The sequence below is a fragment of the Urocampus carinirostris genome, chromosome 2 (genome assembly GCF_059441175.1).
Source record: "Urocampus carinirostris isolate Australia breed hairy pipefish chromosome 2, RoL_Ucar_1.0, whole genome shotgun sequence".
Classification (NCBI taxonomy): domain Eukaryota; kingdom Metazoa; phylum Chordata; class Actinopteri; order Syngnathiformes; family Syngnathidae; genus Urocampus; species Urocampus carinirostris.
In genome coordinates, this window is record NC_142350.1 from 68,840,111 (window position 1) to 68,857,473 (window position 17,363).

Sequence of the window (17,363 nt, forward strand, 5' to 3'; positions counted from 1 at the left end):
AATCAATCGCTTCTCTTCCCAATTGAAAATGGAATATTGGTCACTCATCTTTGTGGGGGTTCTTTGGTGCTCCGAACAGCCCTTTGACGCATTTTTCTGACCAAGGGGGTCACAAAATGAATTTTCCTGCGGGTGAGTTGAAATGTGATTGTTTTGAATGTTTTTTGGAATTCTCACCAAATCTGTGTTTTTGTTGCATTACTGTTAATTTTCCGGTACGTCATTCAAATGTTAAGTCATGGGCGTCTGCGACTGTCTTTTTCGTTTGGCACTTGATGGGCTTCAGCGCTTGCCGTAGCTTCAGCTCATTTGCATCGCGCTGAAGGTAAGATGTGCCCAATATCAGTTGGATAAAAAATGCATATTTTGCTAGATATAGGAGCTGCTTTCACAAAATATTTTTGTATATAAAGATATACAAGTTGTGCTAAATGATGTCTATTAAAAAAGCACGAAATAAGAAGTAAAGTAATACAGCTTGAAACGATGATGCAAACACGCCACGAGGTGCAGCCTGTTGAGTGATGACCCGTTTTTTGTATTTTTAATGTTTTAGATGATTGCAGTCGTAAACAGATGCCCTGACTTTTGTATTGTTTTGTTTACTGAATGCAGGTACGTGGGAAAGTTATGTATTGTTATTATTAAAGTTTCACTATTAATGTGCTCGCATGTTGTCTGCTTGCCGTGGCCTCAGCTAATTGGCATCGCGCTGAAGATGATTGCAGTCGTGAACAGATGCCCCTGACTTTTGTATCGTTTTGTTTACTGAATGCAGGCAATAAACCGAGTGACTGTGAAACATTGTGTCGCGCATGATTGAGGGTCGTTACACGGGGATCAATAAAGTATCGGTCTGTCTGTCTGTCAAAAGAATGTAACGGGACCCAGGTGGATGGTCTAGCTCCAGCTGGTGTTCCACATTTGTTTTATATATGTATATTTTTGTTGTTGTTTGACCTCATCTGCAAAATAGATGCTAAATGTCAGTCTCACACGACACCATTTCATTGTTGACATTAAGGATGATTTATTGAGCAAGTCTCATTAAATCACGTGAGGTCCCGTGAGACTTGGCCCAAGCACCCTTCTCTGACCTGTGAGTCTCTACCATCTAGTGGTGATATACTGGTACTTCACTTACCCTTTCTGCTTTACAAAACTCAATACTGTACCCTGAAAAATACTAATACACTTGCCCCAATAGTCAAATACGAATTAAACAACCTAAAAATCTCCAAATAGAACATTTGAACTAGTCAGCAACCCTTGTTGCACCACAAGAACACCACTTGACTGTATTCAAATATATTCTTTCAATTCGATTTCAATGAAGCCCTTAACCTTCCTGTAAAATTGGCCCAAATTCCCAATCCAACACGGCCCCGAAATCCATCGAATGCCGTTTTTGAACCATTTGGAGAAGACGGACGCTTTTAGTCTCGTTTGAAAACGAACACTTTCAATATTTTGTCCCAAACGGAAATAATCGCTGCAAGTGCTGCTAACAAAGTCAACCGAGTTGGAAGACAAAGAAATGGAAGCTTTTGATTCTCGCTTTATCATCAAATGCCTGCAGGTGAGTGTCGCTTAGGGCATCTTAGCTGAAAAACAGCTGGGACAATAGCATGAAACCTTGCCTGGCCCCGGGTCGAGGTCGATAACCGTCTGAAAAACTAAACATTGTATCGATCACATTTTTCCAAAGTCATGTCGAAACATTTCCAAATGTGGACATTTGGAGACGACCAGATTTTTTAGACATTTTGAAAGAGTTGTAAATGTTTGACTTTTCCTTCCTGAAGTCAATCAACGATTGTACGTAACAATGGTGTGCGAAAATAAATTATTTTGGGGTCTAATCTGACTACACAGAGAATATATGGTTTTGTTTTGTTTTTTTCTTCAGACATTCATTGGCTAACCAATGTGTCAATCGTCATTTCAATCAGTTACTACTGGCTGAAGATATCCGGAGCTTAAAGAGGCGATATTCGTTTAATCAATGCAGGCCCTTATAGGCTATTGCGGGCTGTGGACCGTGAAAAAAATCCTGCTATTGGAGGAAAGTTGTGTCAATCGAAAAGTTCAGAGCAGAACGGCCATATCAGACATCACAAAATCATTTTGAGTCTGTTTATTTGTAAACGGGAATCATGCGGCGAAACAGACGGATTGCAACAAGGAACGCAGAAATGCTTTTAGGCGGATTTTTTTTATTTACCAGTGGGCATGATGGTGAGGAGTCCCCAATTGCAGGGAATCCTATAATCAGCTGACTCCAAGGAGACTTTGTGGTTTTGGGGTATCTTGTTTCGGACTGAGAGCCTCTCCAGCATAGGCTTGGTTGGGAAGAGCAAACTTCAGCTGCCACTGAAGTCCATCAGCCTGGGCCACAGCAAGGAGACCGGATCCATCCCAGCCATTGTGAGAGAAACGGCAGGGAACCCTTGCTGACGGGAACGGGCCATCGGCAGGCTCGTGCACAATAAAGTGTTTGGCAGGACACAGTCGGGGAAGACTGGTTTGGGGTGGGGAACGGCACCCGGGTTTTGGTCCGAGGCAGGAAAGGAAATATATGGTGCCTGAGTCTTCCATTTTTATTATTGAATCCCAACATTATTACTTTGATAATAACATTATTCATTTATTCATGTTCATCCGCACATTGTGATGAAATATTTACTTGTATTCATATGATGTTGGGCAGCACGGCGGCGCAGTGGTTAGCGCATGTGCGGCACAGTTCATGTCATGGGAACCTCCTGCGTGGGTTCGAATCCAGCTCCAGACTTCCTGTGCCGAGTTTGTATGTTCTCCCCGTGCTTGCGTGGGTTTCCTCCGGGCACTCCGGTTTCCTCCCACATGCCAAAGACATGCATTTCAGGTGGATTGGCCGGTTCAAATTGTCCCTAGGTGTGACTTAACGAGCGAGTTGTCAGTCCCTGTGTGCCCTGCGATTGGCTGGCAACCGGTTCAGGGTGTCCCCTGCCCACTGCCCAGAGATGGCTGGGATGGGCTCCAGCCCCCCGCGACCCTAATGAGGATAAGCGGTACGGCTAATGAGATGAGATGAGACATATGATGTCTGAATGTATCCTTTCGTATCAGTACTTTCAAGTCTTTTTCATTTCGAAATACTTTACGGTAAATGTTCACTTCAGTTTTAGTATATTCAGTAGTTTTTCATACTCTTGAATCCTTTTCACGATTGAATCCTTTTTCTCACTTTTTAGTTCATTCTTTACTTTTTGACATTTCTTTGGGATTTTCGGTTATTTTTCATTCTTTTAATATTTTTTTGTACCTTTTCACTTCTTTATATTTCAGTTTTTATTTGTAATTTACAGTTTTTTTAGTACTTACGGCACTTTTCATGTTTTCCGGTACTTCTAAAACGTTTTATCACTTTTGAAACTCTTTCATACTATACAGTTCATTTTTAACATTTTTACATCAGCTTTTTGAGCCATTTTCAGTTCATTTTCCACTTTTTAGTACTTTTTCATAGCATTTTGTACTTTTTCCATACGTTTTAATACTTTTTTTTGTTCCTTAGTACATTCTTTAGTTTTTACATTTGTATTTCTTCAGAGTTTTTATAACTTTTTGTTCCCTTTTTTTTGAAAGTCAAGTGCCGTTTCCCAAAATCTCTCCCAGGACATCATCCCCCGAGCTTAACCCTCAATATTTTCCAGTACTTTTTCACGTTTGACTTGGTTTTCGCTTTATTCCGTGCATTTCCACTTGGACTTTTCAGGCTTTTCGGTACTCTTTCACCCTACTCAGTACTTTTTCATACTACTTTCCTGGCGCTCACAAGTCAAATGTTTTTGTTTTGAGGAGCTCTTCATCTTTGCAAGTGAATGAAGTCAGAAAATACAAATGAAGAAGGATCAACTTTTTCAGTGTTGACAATTGTTTTCCCTATTTTAGGAGATTGTTGTTTTTGCCTGAGCTTTTGTACCATGCAATCGAGAGAAAACCTTTTAAGAAAAAAAATAACAGAGAAAAATATGTAACAAAATTAAGTATTTATGATAAACAATTCAATGTTTAAGCTTAGGATTTAGTACTTTTTTTTTTTACCTTTTGCAGCGTCAGGTAAAAACCTTGAATAATACTCCCAAGCATGAATAAAAAGATAATATAATTAGGAAATAAGTCTTAAATAGGCTGTTTTATCGGTAGAGAAACAAAAAGAATTCCAGTCTAGCGGAAAAATCACCAAAGAGACACCCTCCCAAAAAAAATGAATACAACACCCATTGAATAAAAATATATTTAAATCATTTTAAACACAATGAGACTTTTAAACAAAAAACAAAACAAAAAATCTAATGTATCGTTTCCCTTGACTGGTAACCTATTTAACACCAAATTTCTACCATTTATCAACTAAAAGCAAAGTAAAGGCTAAAAAAAGTATCAAAAAGAATTGTAGTAAAAACATAATACATTATTTCACTCGCAAAACAAAAAATACTCCGTTTTAAATATCTCATCTCTCATCTCATCAGCTGCACCGCTTATCCTCAATAGGGTCGCGGGGGTGCTGGAGCCCATCCCAGCAATCATCGGGCAGTGGGCAGGGGACACCCTGAACCGGTTGCCAGCCAATCGCAGGGCACACGGGCACAGACAACTCACTCGCTCAGTCACACCTAGGGACAATTTTGGACCGGCCAATTCACCTGAAATGCATGTCTTTGGAATGTGGGAGGAAACCGGAGTGCCTGGAGGAAACCCACGCAAGCACGGGGAGAACATACAAACTCCGCACAGTAAGGCCAGGAGCTGGATTTGAACCCACGCAGGAGGTTCCCACGACCTCAGAACTGTGCCACACATGCGCTAACCACTGCGCCGCCGTGCCACTTTAAATATGACTTTTGTATTTGACTAAAAAAAAAAAAACACGTTGCGACAGTGTCGAACAGGTTTGCGGGGTTGCTTTTCTTTGCCCTCACGTAGGTTTCAGATCAGGGGACGCTTTAACGGTCGTCTGTGGGGCCCTTCCCGACTGGGGCCAAACAAACAAACGTGACATGACTACCAAAACAAAGGGATACAAAGAAATCTGAGCGGATTGAGGTCATACTTTTTCAAACCACTAGAGGGAGCGAGACCAGAAAGCCTCACTCGGTAAGCTCCAACCGTATGCTAGAAGGAGAAATGGCAACTCACCTCAACAAAAACATGAGAAAAAAGCGCGGCGCCCCGTCCAGGCGCCGGTCGTCGTGGCGACGGCTGCTGACGTCCGTCTCGGTCGTCGCCGTCAGCTGACGTTCGGCGTGCCCTCAATTTGCCGATTGTGCGCTCGAAATGGAAAGCATCACGTCCACCATTCCGCCTTACCAATGTCCGCTTTGTCGAGGACGCGCGGGAAAAAAATGCTTGACATTTGGTCCACCAGGTCTCAGTGCGAAGGACTATTAGACGTTTTTTCAATTCCATCTAGTACTTTTTCATAGAAGAAGAAAATACGTTTTCTTTAGGTATATATTGAGCACTTTAATTTAGGACTAAAGTCCATATGTTTTAGACAAATACGATCTAAAAACAGAAAAAAAAACAGGCAGGGGTCTTAGGATTGAACCCTGTGGAACACCAGATTTGGCTCACCCAAACCGATGGACAAATAAAACATTCTTGATGAAATGAAATGAAATGATCTGCATTTCTATAGCGCTTTTCAAGTCAATGACTTCCCAAAGCGCTTTACAATGTGCTCCACATTTCCCAATAGCGGCCTTGCAGCCATGTAAGGCGCTAACCTGCTTATTGGGGGTATTGGGGGTTCAGTGTCTTACCCAAGGACACTTCCACATGTAACACGGACGAACCGGGATTCGTACTGGGATCCCTTAATCCTAAGACGATCGCTCTACCTCCTGAGCTACTGCCGCCCCTACTGTCTTGATATACAGACATTCACCTGAAAAAAACAAAACACGCAGGGGACTCGGGATTGAACTCTGCAGAACACCAGATGTGACTCACCAAATGGATGGCGTTCGATAGGGTAAACAAAAAATATTCACTAATGTCAGTCGGTGTGAACAATTGCCTAAAATGGAACAAAATTTCGATCGAATAAAAAAATGATGGGTTCAATGGACGATATGACAAAAAAAAAATACATCTTCCTAAAGTCCGTCAGTCCTGACCTGGGGTCAAGAACCTTTTAGACCCAAAGAGCCATAAAATCTGAAATATTTCGATTTTTTTTAGGGAGAGAGAGCCACATATTTGAAGATCAAATTTACGCAACGCGCCAAACTTGCTCGTCTGAAAAAAGCTAATTCCTCAGCGCATTTCATTTCACAATGTAACTTTTGATGAATTGATCACATCGACAAAATTAGAATAATGTCTGGCATTATTTTTATGTTATATGTATCCTGTGTCCCCTATGAATACAAATATACTACTTCAAATGTGTCTCCACGCACCACAGTAACTTAAGATCGTTGAGGATCATTTTGACTGCCGTTTTTGTCCTTAATATCGGTTTCGAAAAGAGGTGCGAGCAAAGTTCTATTGTTAAAATGTCACAAAATACTGAAAACGAGGATACCGACGGTGCCGATCGTGCTGGGCCAGGAGTAGAAGGAGTGTGCGCCATAGTTCCGCCCATTCCTGCCACTCACCGATCAAATATCTCGAGGTGCTTTTGAAAAGGCTTTTGGGTGTTTAAATTGTTTTCATCAAAGTGATTCAACAAAGAACATAGATAGTTTAATGAGCTTCTAACGGCACGAATGTTTAGCGATTTACAGCCACAACTGTGAAATCTTGACTGTTACTTTGGTGTCCTATTAAAAGAGTCTTTCTGTAGGTCCTTGACCCCTGGTCTAGACGATTGCCTAAAATGAAAATACTTGTAAAAACAAAACAAATGACAGGGGCCTCGGGATCGCACCCTGTGGAACACCAAACCGGTCGGCATCCTAGCAAGAACGGATCTTAAGGTCAGTGAACGAGTGCACAGCACACGAGTGTCGTTTTATCTCACGGTTGTCATGAAATCAGGCCCGTTTAGAGCAATAAGTGGAAAACGTTGACTCGGTTCCTTTCGAAAAAATGTGCGTGGCCGCTTTCTGCGCCAAAGATAGAAAAGCCACAAAGGAGTGATGACAGGGTAGCCGGCCGGGGCGTTTCCCGGCTTGCCCCAAAAAAATAATATCCTCTTTCCTTCGCGGCGAGTTACGAACGAAACACGTTTAGTGGCGAGCGTCAAAATAGGATCCCGAACGTGTTTTTGGATCATTTATTGAAAGAAAGGCCGACTCACGGACACAAAGTCATGGCATTGAATAACGTCGGGTAAATTGATGAAGCTTTTGATCATTGCAGTTAGTAAAAACACACCAATACAGAATACAAAGTCTCAACATTTCCAAAAATATCATGACAAAGTACACAAAATCAGCTGTAAAACATCATTCAAATCATAAAAAGCTTTGCTAGATTTCGCATGATTTGTCGGGAATCCACAATGTCCAACTTTTTTTTTTTAAAAAAAACATCGTATTAAAGAAAATAAAGAGTTGATCGGAATAGGATTTTTTTTTTAATCGACATTCCGGAATAGTATTGGCAACTGCTACCATTGGGGTCTCACACTCGTGGCCTGGGGTCCAATTTTGGCCCCCAGGATGATCATTTGAGGCCCCCCATCTTCATATGAAACTCGAAGGAACAGTGTCTATTTTTTTTCCCCCAGATGTCGCCGAATTCTGTCGTGCCACTGAAAACGAGTGCTAAAAGCACAACAAAAGTGGACAAAATACAGAGAATCGCAGTGACCAAAACGCACCTTATTACTTTCAAAAATATAAAAAAAGACAAAAAGGAGGGAGGACTTTTCCGAATTCTAATCGCATTTTGACGCACAACATAGATATTGACGTTCTCTTCCGGTATGGCTCGATAAAGAAGAAGTCTTGTCAGACTTTTGGCGGGCAAACATCTGTGGCAAAATGGCCGCCCCCTGACATGGAGACCAAGATGGCAATGTGGGGGACTAACACGTTACAATGTAGTTTTCTTTCGTGTTCGTGTTAACGTTGTTACTACGCTCACATAGAAACGCAGATGACTTATACATTAAGAAAAAGTACTCTACAATCGGAGCTCACAATAAGTGTTTTTTTCGAACCCCAAATTACAACTGAATACAGGTATGGCAGCCCTGTATCCAGCACAGAGTACGAGAACCCTGAATTGCTCCCCATGGAGATATTCTCCCTACCGTATCGACTAGCAATTAAGTCCAATTTACAAACGAGCGAGAGAGCTTATATGAAAAGTTTTGGTCGTGTCACCAGGAGCGAATCGTAGGCAGCGTGTGGGGGGAAGGGCGTGGCTTGTATAGAAAGTAAAAGTATGTTGAATTTGTTCTTTTTATTTGTCAAATTAATTCTGCAAAATACCACGCCTGGAGAAAATAATAAAACATCTTGGACAGTAACCAGAAATATAGAAGGAGATCTTTGGAGTGCTTGGAGGCTAAAATGGATATGGAGTGTCTTGCTAAGTGTTGGTTTGTTTGCGGGTTTCACTGCTTCCACAGGTCGGTGTAAACGGTTTCTTGGTTTTTGTTTTATCATGGGGCCATTTTTAGGGAGTTTTAGTGGGTCGGCGTCAATGTGAGTGTACTGTATATGGTCATTTGAGCATTGATTGGTACTTTTTGGTGTCAGTAAAATAGGTGGGGCCACTGAATTACTTTTTAAATATTGGTTACCTGTACGAGGTACTTTTACTTTTTTCAGTAACGCGGTCGTGGCTAAGATGGCCGCTCGTCTTATTCGGCCACGCCTCCGTACACCAGTCTTTGGGTTCGGTGTGTTGGTTGGATCCCTTAAGCACATGAGTGGTAGGGGCACCATTTCCTGTGGTGTGTCTTGGGCAAGTACAGCTAGGGGGCGCCCATCTCTCTCCACCTGGTGCTAAAATGACTTGAGTTTTTTAGGCCAAAATGCGATTGAGCACTCCCGTATCACTAAATATATTTTTTTATCCATTTGGTGGTGTGATAACGGCTGCCAGCTTTTATTACAATTTGGGGAAGGATTTCTCAAACCAATTTAGATGCTAGAAAGGCAGATTTTCATTTTTCAGGTCTTGTCCCCGGTCCAAACATTCGTGGCAAAATGGCCGCACCCATTTCCAAAAAAAAGGGAAGGAGGAGCTACCTGGTCGTTAGATAGAGCGATTATAAAATGGAGCTTTGAAAGCGTCTTACCGGGACAAATGTGGGATCGAAGGCACGGCGGTAGAAAGGATGGTCGGCATCAGGAGGAGTGAAGGCACACGTACAAGTTCTTGTGCTCCTCCCAGTAGTGCATCTCGTCGGCAAAGCTCCAAGCGCAAGCTAGGTCCTTGCCGCTTTTGACGGCGTGGACGGCGTTCGGACCGGGGATCTCCCGGAACAACAGCTCGGCCACGTTGACCGCGCTCATCTTCTTCTGACTCTGGATCAATTGGTTGACGCGGGCGATGTCCACCGTCCTCGGCGATTCGCTGTAGGACACCACCACGTTGAGTTTTTCGTCCGTCGCCGGCACCTGGAAGCGGCTCCTACCGGCCGGGCAGTGGAAGTTCTTGGGGGCGAAGAGGCCGCTAGGCGATTTGAAGACTCGAACCGACCAGCCCACCCAATCGTACTTGGACCTCAACTTGGCGATGAGGCCTTCAGCCACTTGGCGGTTGCCCCACTCGGGGTTGTCCCTCAGCAGCCGCCTGGCGTCCAGCTCGGCTTGTTTGGCGAAGCCTACCACGCATTCCCGGATGACGGCGTCCATTTTCTCCTGCACCGCCTTCATCTTCTGGGCCCAGTCCTGAAGGAGGTGGTCCTCCTCCTCATAGCCCTTGAGGGCGGCGTGGCCCAGCAAGGCGATGATGCCCAAGCAGAAGAGCTTCTTGAGGCGGGCGCAGAAATCCTCCAGGGGCCGCCGGCTCTTCTCCTCGTAGTTCAGGACGATCTCCAGCACCGACTCGCCGGAGAAGTTGTCGCCCGTTACGGCGTTGTAAAGAACATGCAGGTTTTTGTCACCCCCGGTCTTCTCGAAATGCTCTAGGAAGAGCTTCTTCTTGACTTCTCTGAATTTAGGTTTGGCGTTGAGGATGTCCATGTACTTGCGAAATTGGTTGCTGATGTTCTCCTCTACGGAAAAGTAAGTGGCGTCCATGCCGCTCTTCTTGATCTCTTCGTGGATGCGGCGCATCTGGTCGGAAATGGTGTCCAGGCGCTGGCGCACCTTTTGGAACTGCTCCTTCATGTAGGCCGCCTCTTTGCTCTCCACGTTGTCCAGCGCTAGCTTGACGATGGGCGCCGCGATGGAGAAGACGGGGAAGAGGTCGCCCACGATGCTAGCCACCACCTCCGCACCCTGCTCGAAGGTCTCCATCACCGTCTCCACCATGTCCTTCTTCCCCGCCACGAACTTCTGAAGTTGTTCAGCCATTTTGGAGGTTGATGCACTTCTGGCAAAACGCACACAAAAAACGTCATTTCTACAACTGAAGCTCCGAGTCCCGTTTCTCTGTACGTTCTCTCTCTCGCTCATGCGCTTTTGCCCTCTTGCCTGACCATACTTTATCTATGCGCACTGCCCCCACTAGGTTCCTGACGCTAGCTACTGTTTGGAATTAAGACTATTTTGCTGAGAAATGTTCATGAGAAACAAGTCCAAAATGAATTCGAAGTGTTCTTGTTATATTGAGCCAACTCACACGACTTGACGCCTCTTTAAAATGCTTTAAAACGATGTGAAAATCAAACGGTCTTTGAAATGCTGGAACTGATTTTACGGGCTCCTACCAATAGTCCAACCACTTCCCGGCTTAAAGCTAAACTAACTGTGCGAAGGAGCTGGGAGACCCTCTACAGCACAGTTTGAACCTGAGCCTGGAACAGAGGAGGGTCCCCCAACTGTGGAAAACATCCTGCATCATCCCAGTCCCAAAGAAACCACGACCTGAGGAGCTCAACAACTTCAGGCCGGTCGCCCTGACATCACATGTGATGAAGACCATGGAGCGGCTGCTGCTGCACCACCTGAGGCTACAGGTCCGTCACGCCATCGACCCACTGCAATTTGCTTACCAGGAGAAGGTGGGAGTGGAGGACGCTATAGTCTACATGCTACACCGATTGCTCTCTCACCTGAACAGGGGCAGGGTTAGGGTTGGATCCCTTAAGCACTCGGGTGGTAGAGGCACCATTCCCTGTGGTGCGTCTTGGGTAAATACAGCCCGGTGGCGCCCATCCCTTTCAAAAACCATGTGAACTACATTGTTATTTTCAAATTGCTGCTGCTAAATGTAACTGAAATTATTTGAATTGGACTATGGTAAGAATGCACTATTCTTCATCGAATGATTATAACCAAGACTATGTGGTATTTATTCTTTTTTTTCTGCCGAATCATCCTGGTGGTCTTTTCCTGTTTTCTCTTCAAAGTCTTCATATTCCATGTTTGACCCTGGAACGTTTCATCTCGCTGCAATGTTTCAAAACGTTGATTTCAATGACAATGAAAGACCATTCGAATTTTAATTCTAGATGTTAAAAAAAACAGAGTTTATCGACTTGTGCGGTGGAGCAAATCATAATACTTCAATTATTTCGTCCACTGTCTCGATATCGCTTTATCGTTTCGTGACTTTTTCCACTTCTCGTCGTCGATTTTTCTTGGGGAATTTGCATTTTTCTCCCCGAACGTCAAACGGTAACGAAAAAAATCCATATCAAGAAGATGTCGGGAAAAAGCGCCATAAGGCGGACGAGTCGGCCATTACCAAAGAGACGGAAAGAGAAAAGGTCAACGGCGCGGGAGCAAAAAGGTGCAGGTTGCCATGGCAACTGGCCAACGGATCAGGATTTGTCGCTCCGGGGGATTCGGTGATGGACGACGGCTTTTTTTTTCTCTTTAGCCGGCCTCGTCCAATAACGTCCAAGACGCCGGGGGACTCTTCTTTGGCTACGCGTGAGGCTGACAAACTCAAATTTGCTATCGTACGCCTTTTTCATGGCCGTTTTTTAAAAATTCCAGTACCTTCAAAGGTACTGCAGTGTGCGGTGCAGGACCACCAGGTTCCACAATAGTCTTGTCCCCCTGGCCATTAGACTGTTAAATGGTCACTCAAACACATAGTAAATCTAAACTGCTGCTAATCTGTACATCTGTGGGTTCTGTTTGACTTTTTGCACTACTGGCAGTTCTGTATAGCTAGCCACTCCTTGCACATCTGTTTCTCTGCACTATCGTACTTACAGTGTTATTGTTACAGTGTTATTGTTCTGTTTACCTGATTGCCCATCTTGCACATCTGGTTGGCTACTCCTCTTGCACTATTTGCGCTACTGTAAAATACTATACATAGCCATAATTATTTAGTATATTATTAGCACTCAATACTACAACTCAATACAACATTTTATTTATATCTGTACATTCAAGGAAACTGTGCGGGTCAGATGTATCGACATTTCGTTCTGTATACACGTGTACTAGAATGACAATAAAGTAGATCTGAATCTGAATCTGAGAAATCCAGTGCCAGAACATTGAATTTGTTGAATTTGATAACTAAAATACTGTCGCCGTCTTACCGCTTTCTGAACTGTTCCTATACATCAACGGGCTGCTCTAAACTGACATGAATTCTGCCTCAACAATGCACGCGCAGCTTCGCTACATTACACTTGTTTATAAACAGGGAAAGGGCTCTATAGATGTTGGGAAATAAGGAAGAATTGTTTTAGATGCTTCAGGAACTCAGAACGTAGGCCATTTTTGTTTCGTTTTGAATTGCATTACAGCAAATCAAGATGTTTTGGGGTTTTCTCAGCCAGTCCTGTGAAGTGAATACAGAGGAACCTCGCTAGTTCGCGGTTCCACTTTTGCGGGTGCAGAGCTTCGCGGGTCTAAAAAATATACCTTACCTTCTCAATAAACGCATTTATTGATTTGACGCCATTGAGCGCGAGCTTATGTCAACTGAGGACACAATGTGGACACTCTTATTGTGAAGGGGAGGGGGAGGCCCTGACACAATGCTTAGTCATGGTGAGTTACCGCTTCGCTCACTCCCCCTTCTTTAACTCCTCCCACCTCACCCCCTTCTTATGTGGCGCTCAGTTTATCATGGAGGAACTCTGCGACGCGACGTAAGTATAATCTCTTCTGTCACATTTCATCTCAAGTTTGACTTTATTATACCAAAAGCGAGCGGTTGTTTGTACTACCTAGACACGGCTAATTGTGTGCGGTTTCGTGTATTCGTCGTAAAAGCCGTTCGATGCCGCTAGCTAAAGTATGTTGTTATTGTCAGAAGGTAGCTCTTTCACTTTCATTAAAATGAACACGGACCATTTTTTAACTGTTGTTTCCCCAAAACGCTTCACAAACACTCATCAAATATCACATTTTCACTGTTTTTATTTTCAATATGCAACCGGTAGTGTTAACAAGCAAAATAAACTGTGATGGCAGCGTGTGGTTGAGAGCGGTTAATACAATCATACTGAATGCTTCGTAGTTGTTTCGGAGCAGTCCTATTCCGTGTACATACAACATATTTTACAGTTTGTTTGTTTTTTTGTTATAACATGAATTTCCCTCTCTCTCTCTACCCGTATTCTATATGGTGTACTGTATACAGGGGGGTATACTGTATACCTGTATAAGTTTTTTTAAGTATTTTTGAAGGGGCACCGCTACTTTGCGGATTTTCAGTTTTCGCAGGTGGTCTTGGTCCCCATTAACCGCAACCGAGGGATTACTGTATCGCAATCACGATGCCCCTTTTCGTTTCTAATGCAAATGGACATCAAGTCGAGCGCATTAGTTGTTTGTATTTTCTGCAAAATTGTTCAAGTGGAAAAAAATAAATAAAGGCAATGGGCCGGCACTTAAGGGAGAGCTGAAAGGCAAGAGGACGTTAATGAGTTTTCTAATGGTCCGTGCCTCATTGATCCGTCGGCTGAGAGCAAAACAAAGCATGTTGTTAACAAGATTGTGCAAAAATCTATTTTTTAACGCAAGAGAAACCAACATCGTAGCGACGTGTCGTTCGCAAACGATACAGTGGAGGGGGGGGGGTCTTCAGGAACTTGAAAAGAGCGATAAAACCGCAGACCGTTTAACGTTCGGCTCCTTTTCCTGCTTTGACGGTTTCCGTGGTGTGGCCTGGAGAGGAATGGGCGCCACCAGGCTGTACTAGCCCAAGATACACCAGAGGAAATGTTACCCCATACCACCCGCATCCACACCCACAAGCACACACACCATGTTTATATTTTTTGAATTTATTGCTTGTTTGTTTCATTGATATCAGAGTTTTATATTCTGTGTACAACGACCTTGGGTATCCTGAAAGCAAATAAAATACATCCTTTTAGACTTTCTTTTTGTCCTCCGTATTGAACTCTCTCTTATCTTGTCAGACAGATATGACATCACAAATATTGAGCCATCAGACAAGAGAAAGAGAAAGAGAGAAAGAGAAAGAGAGAAAGAGAAAGAGAGAAAGAGAGAAAGAGAAAGAGAGAAAGAGAGAAAGAGAAAGAGAGAAAGAGAGCCAGAGCCAGAGAGAAAGAGCCAGAGAGAAAGAGAAAGAGCCAGAGAAAGAGAAAGAGCCAGAGAAAGAGAGACACACAGAGAAAAAGAAAATCTCAAAGGGAGTTGGGTTCGAATTGGTAGGGAGCCGGCTCTCGTCGTTCACATCAAAGAAAGTTCGTAGAATCCTTTCGTTCGCTAACGACCCACCACGAGCAAGATCCGGTGACGTCATCGTCCAAAACTAAGCGACCAACGCCCACAAAAAAAAATCTTATCTCCACTTTCTGACATTATGCGTACGTTTTGGTCGCTTCAAGTCAACCAACAAAGCAACTTTGTGACATTAAAATACACTTTTGATATCATAAACGACGTCATCGTTCGACAACGCGACACTCTTCAATCGCCAAAACACGAAAAGTCAACAAAACTCAATTTTAAAACGTCATCAGGCTCAAAAGCGGGGTTTAAAAGACGAATAAGGGGTTCTTTTCGGATGTTAAACCACTCACCTTGTCTAAAGTGACTCCAAAAGTTTGCTTGAAAGAAAAGGCGACGTCAAACGCGTCGACCGACACTTGTTACTTCCGCCTTACGGTCACGTGATGTTCCACGCCCATTAAGGGGGTGACGGTAAATGACGTCATCCTTCGTAAGCACAACTATTAATCGCTAGAAAATAAAATTCGGCAAAAGTTGGTCAAAACGTTAAAAGAGAGCTTACCGAGAGTGAAAGTAAATTGTTTTTGAATTCCATGTCACTTGCCTCTTCCAAAGGTATGTCCAAAAAATTTCCAATGAAAAAAAAAGCCGTCGCAAAAAAAAAAAAAAAAAAAAAAAAAGTCAAGAGAGAAAAGAAAGGACACATGGCATTTTACTTATGAGACCTACTGAGCTAGTATGAATGTAAAATGTATATTTTCCCTCTTTTTCAATTTTTTCCTCCATTCGCTACTTTCGTGTTATGGTCACGTAAATATTAAGCATCCATTTCGTAAAATGACGTTTAATGACGTCATCGTCCAGTCCGACCTGATGATTACAAAACTTGAAGGATTACATAGTTTCTTTATTTTCCTTTTTTAAATCTTGTATTGGCCTTTTGGCTGAGAGTAAGTGTCCCGGCTCCTAGGCTTTGTAGCGTATTATGAACTGACCGATAACGGATAATGGATAATGAATAACGAAGATAGAACAATAACCCTTAAAAACCCCAAAACCCCATTTATTATAATTTTAATAAAACGCATTTTAAAATCGATTTCTCTCTCTTTGGAGAATTGTAAGAACAGATTTTGCTTGTAAAAATGTATCTGATAATCAAACACATACCAAATAAAGTAAAAACTTGTACAACAGCGACATCAATTAAAAATCAAATCAATGTGCATTTTGAACAGAATTTGTTGCTTAACAGTTTACCGTATTTTCACGACTATAAGGCGCACCTAAAAGCCTTATTTTTTTTCAAAAGCTGACCATGCGCCTTATATACTGTATTCGGATCAATATTGAGTCGCAAGGTCTTGCAACTAAAGAAAAAGCAGCCGCCGACTCGATTTTCCCCTTGTAGGCTAAGTAGTCCGCCGTGTATGCTGGGATATATATAACAACGTTTTATATATATATATATATATATATATATATATATATATATAAAACGTTTCCTTTCCTGACCAACGTGTCGATCATCATTTGAATCGGTCACTATTGCCCAAAGTTATTCGGGGGTAAAGAAGGTGGGTCCTTTTTAGCATTTACAGGATCGCATAGGCTAAAGCGGGGCAAAACAAAGCCTGCGATTGGCCGAAAAAGATGAACGTGAGTCACGTTAGGTTGCTCTACGGCATGGAAAAAAGCTTTTTTACTGGTCTGTATTTGTAAATAGGAATTACGGGGGTAAAAAGACAGCTAGCAACAAGCAACTTCCATCGATCCTTCTGGGTGGATTTTTTATTTTATTTGTCAGAATTATTGCGTGTTTTGGAGTGTGTCAATATTTGACATTTACGGATGTAAGAGGACCACGGTTGCGTATTATTATTGAACGTGATGGCTGCAAGACGACTTTGGTGAGCTACCCGGGCTTTCTATTTTTCCAGTATCGTGTTTCGGACTTGATGTTTCTGTAATGAGTCTATTTTGAAATTCAATTCAATTCAATGTGTTTCTTGTCATATGCCCGGTAAAGAATCCCCTTTCCCTGCACAATGAAATTCTTACTTTGCTGTCCACACAGTTGCCAGCGACAAAAAAAATAGAAACTAAGAAGTTGTTGGCACTCCCAAGAGTTTAACCTTCCTAATGATATGTGGAATGACGCTTTTAAATAAAATGCATTATTATTATTATTATTTGAGTCATCGGTGACATGGAACAGAAACTGTGTCCGAGACACGTATTTACTTCTTTGCGAGCTGTCGGAATGTTAAGGGGTTTGACTGAACTATCTGGCTGTTTTGATGACGTTCCCACTGTAGCGGCTTATAGTTTTGCGGGGTGCGCCTTATATTTGTGAAATGACGGTACCCATAAACGTAGTACAGGATCATGAATATTCAAAATGGCGCCCATGAAGAACATTTTTTAGCCTATTGCAGCTAGAAAACATTATTCACACCCATGTTCACAAATTTGTTTTGCGTCACATACTTTCGTTTACTTGATTTCTTTTTTTTTTACGGTTCGTTTCATTTTTACATTCGCCTCCCTAATAATTGCGTGAGAGATAGATAGATAGATATCTATCTAGATATCGAGATGGATGGATAGATAGCGACCTTTATT

The 17,363-nt window shown here is 42.7% G+C and overlaps 1 protein-coding gene across 5 annotated transcripts; it reads right to left on the reverse strand.

Moving 5' to 3' along the window:
• Window positions 1-108: 108 nt before the first annotated feature.
• Window positions 109-15,388, reverse strand: rpz4 (rapunzel 4). 5 transcript variants are annotated; one of them, XM_088327622.1, is made up of 4 exons: window positions 15,343-15,388; window positions 15,089-15,248; window positions 9,254-10,494; window positions 109-126 (listed from the first exon to the last, which is right to left on the reverse strand). In XM_088327622.1, exon 3 carries the CDS (start codon window positions 10,473-10,475, stop codon window positions 9,303-9,305), a length of 1,173 nt encoding a protein of 390 aa, XP_088183748.1. In that variant the 5' UTR covers window positions 10,476-10,494; window positions 15,089-15,248; window positions 15,343-15,388; the 3' UTR covers window positions 109-126; window positions 9,254-9,302. The 5 variants fall into 5 exon arrangements, with proteins under 5 accessions (XP_088183748.1, XP_088183747.1, XP_088183745.1 ...); XM_088327621.1 differs by lacking the exon at window positions 109-126 and adding an exon at window positions 5,528-5,938; XM_088327619.1 differs by lacking the exon at window positions 109-126 and adding an exon at window positions 7,260-7,766.
• Between the last annotated feature and the right edge of the window lie 1,975 nt (window positions 15,389-17,363).

Bases quoted from the DNA above. Each gene is read 5' to 3' on its own strand.
- rpz4 (XM_088327622.1), bottom strand. From the start codon at position 10,475: ATGGCTGAACAACTTCAGAAGTTCGTGGCGGGGAAGAAGGACATGGTG.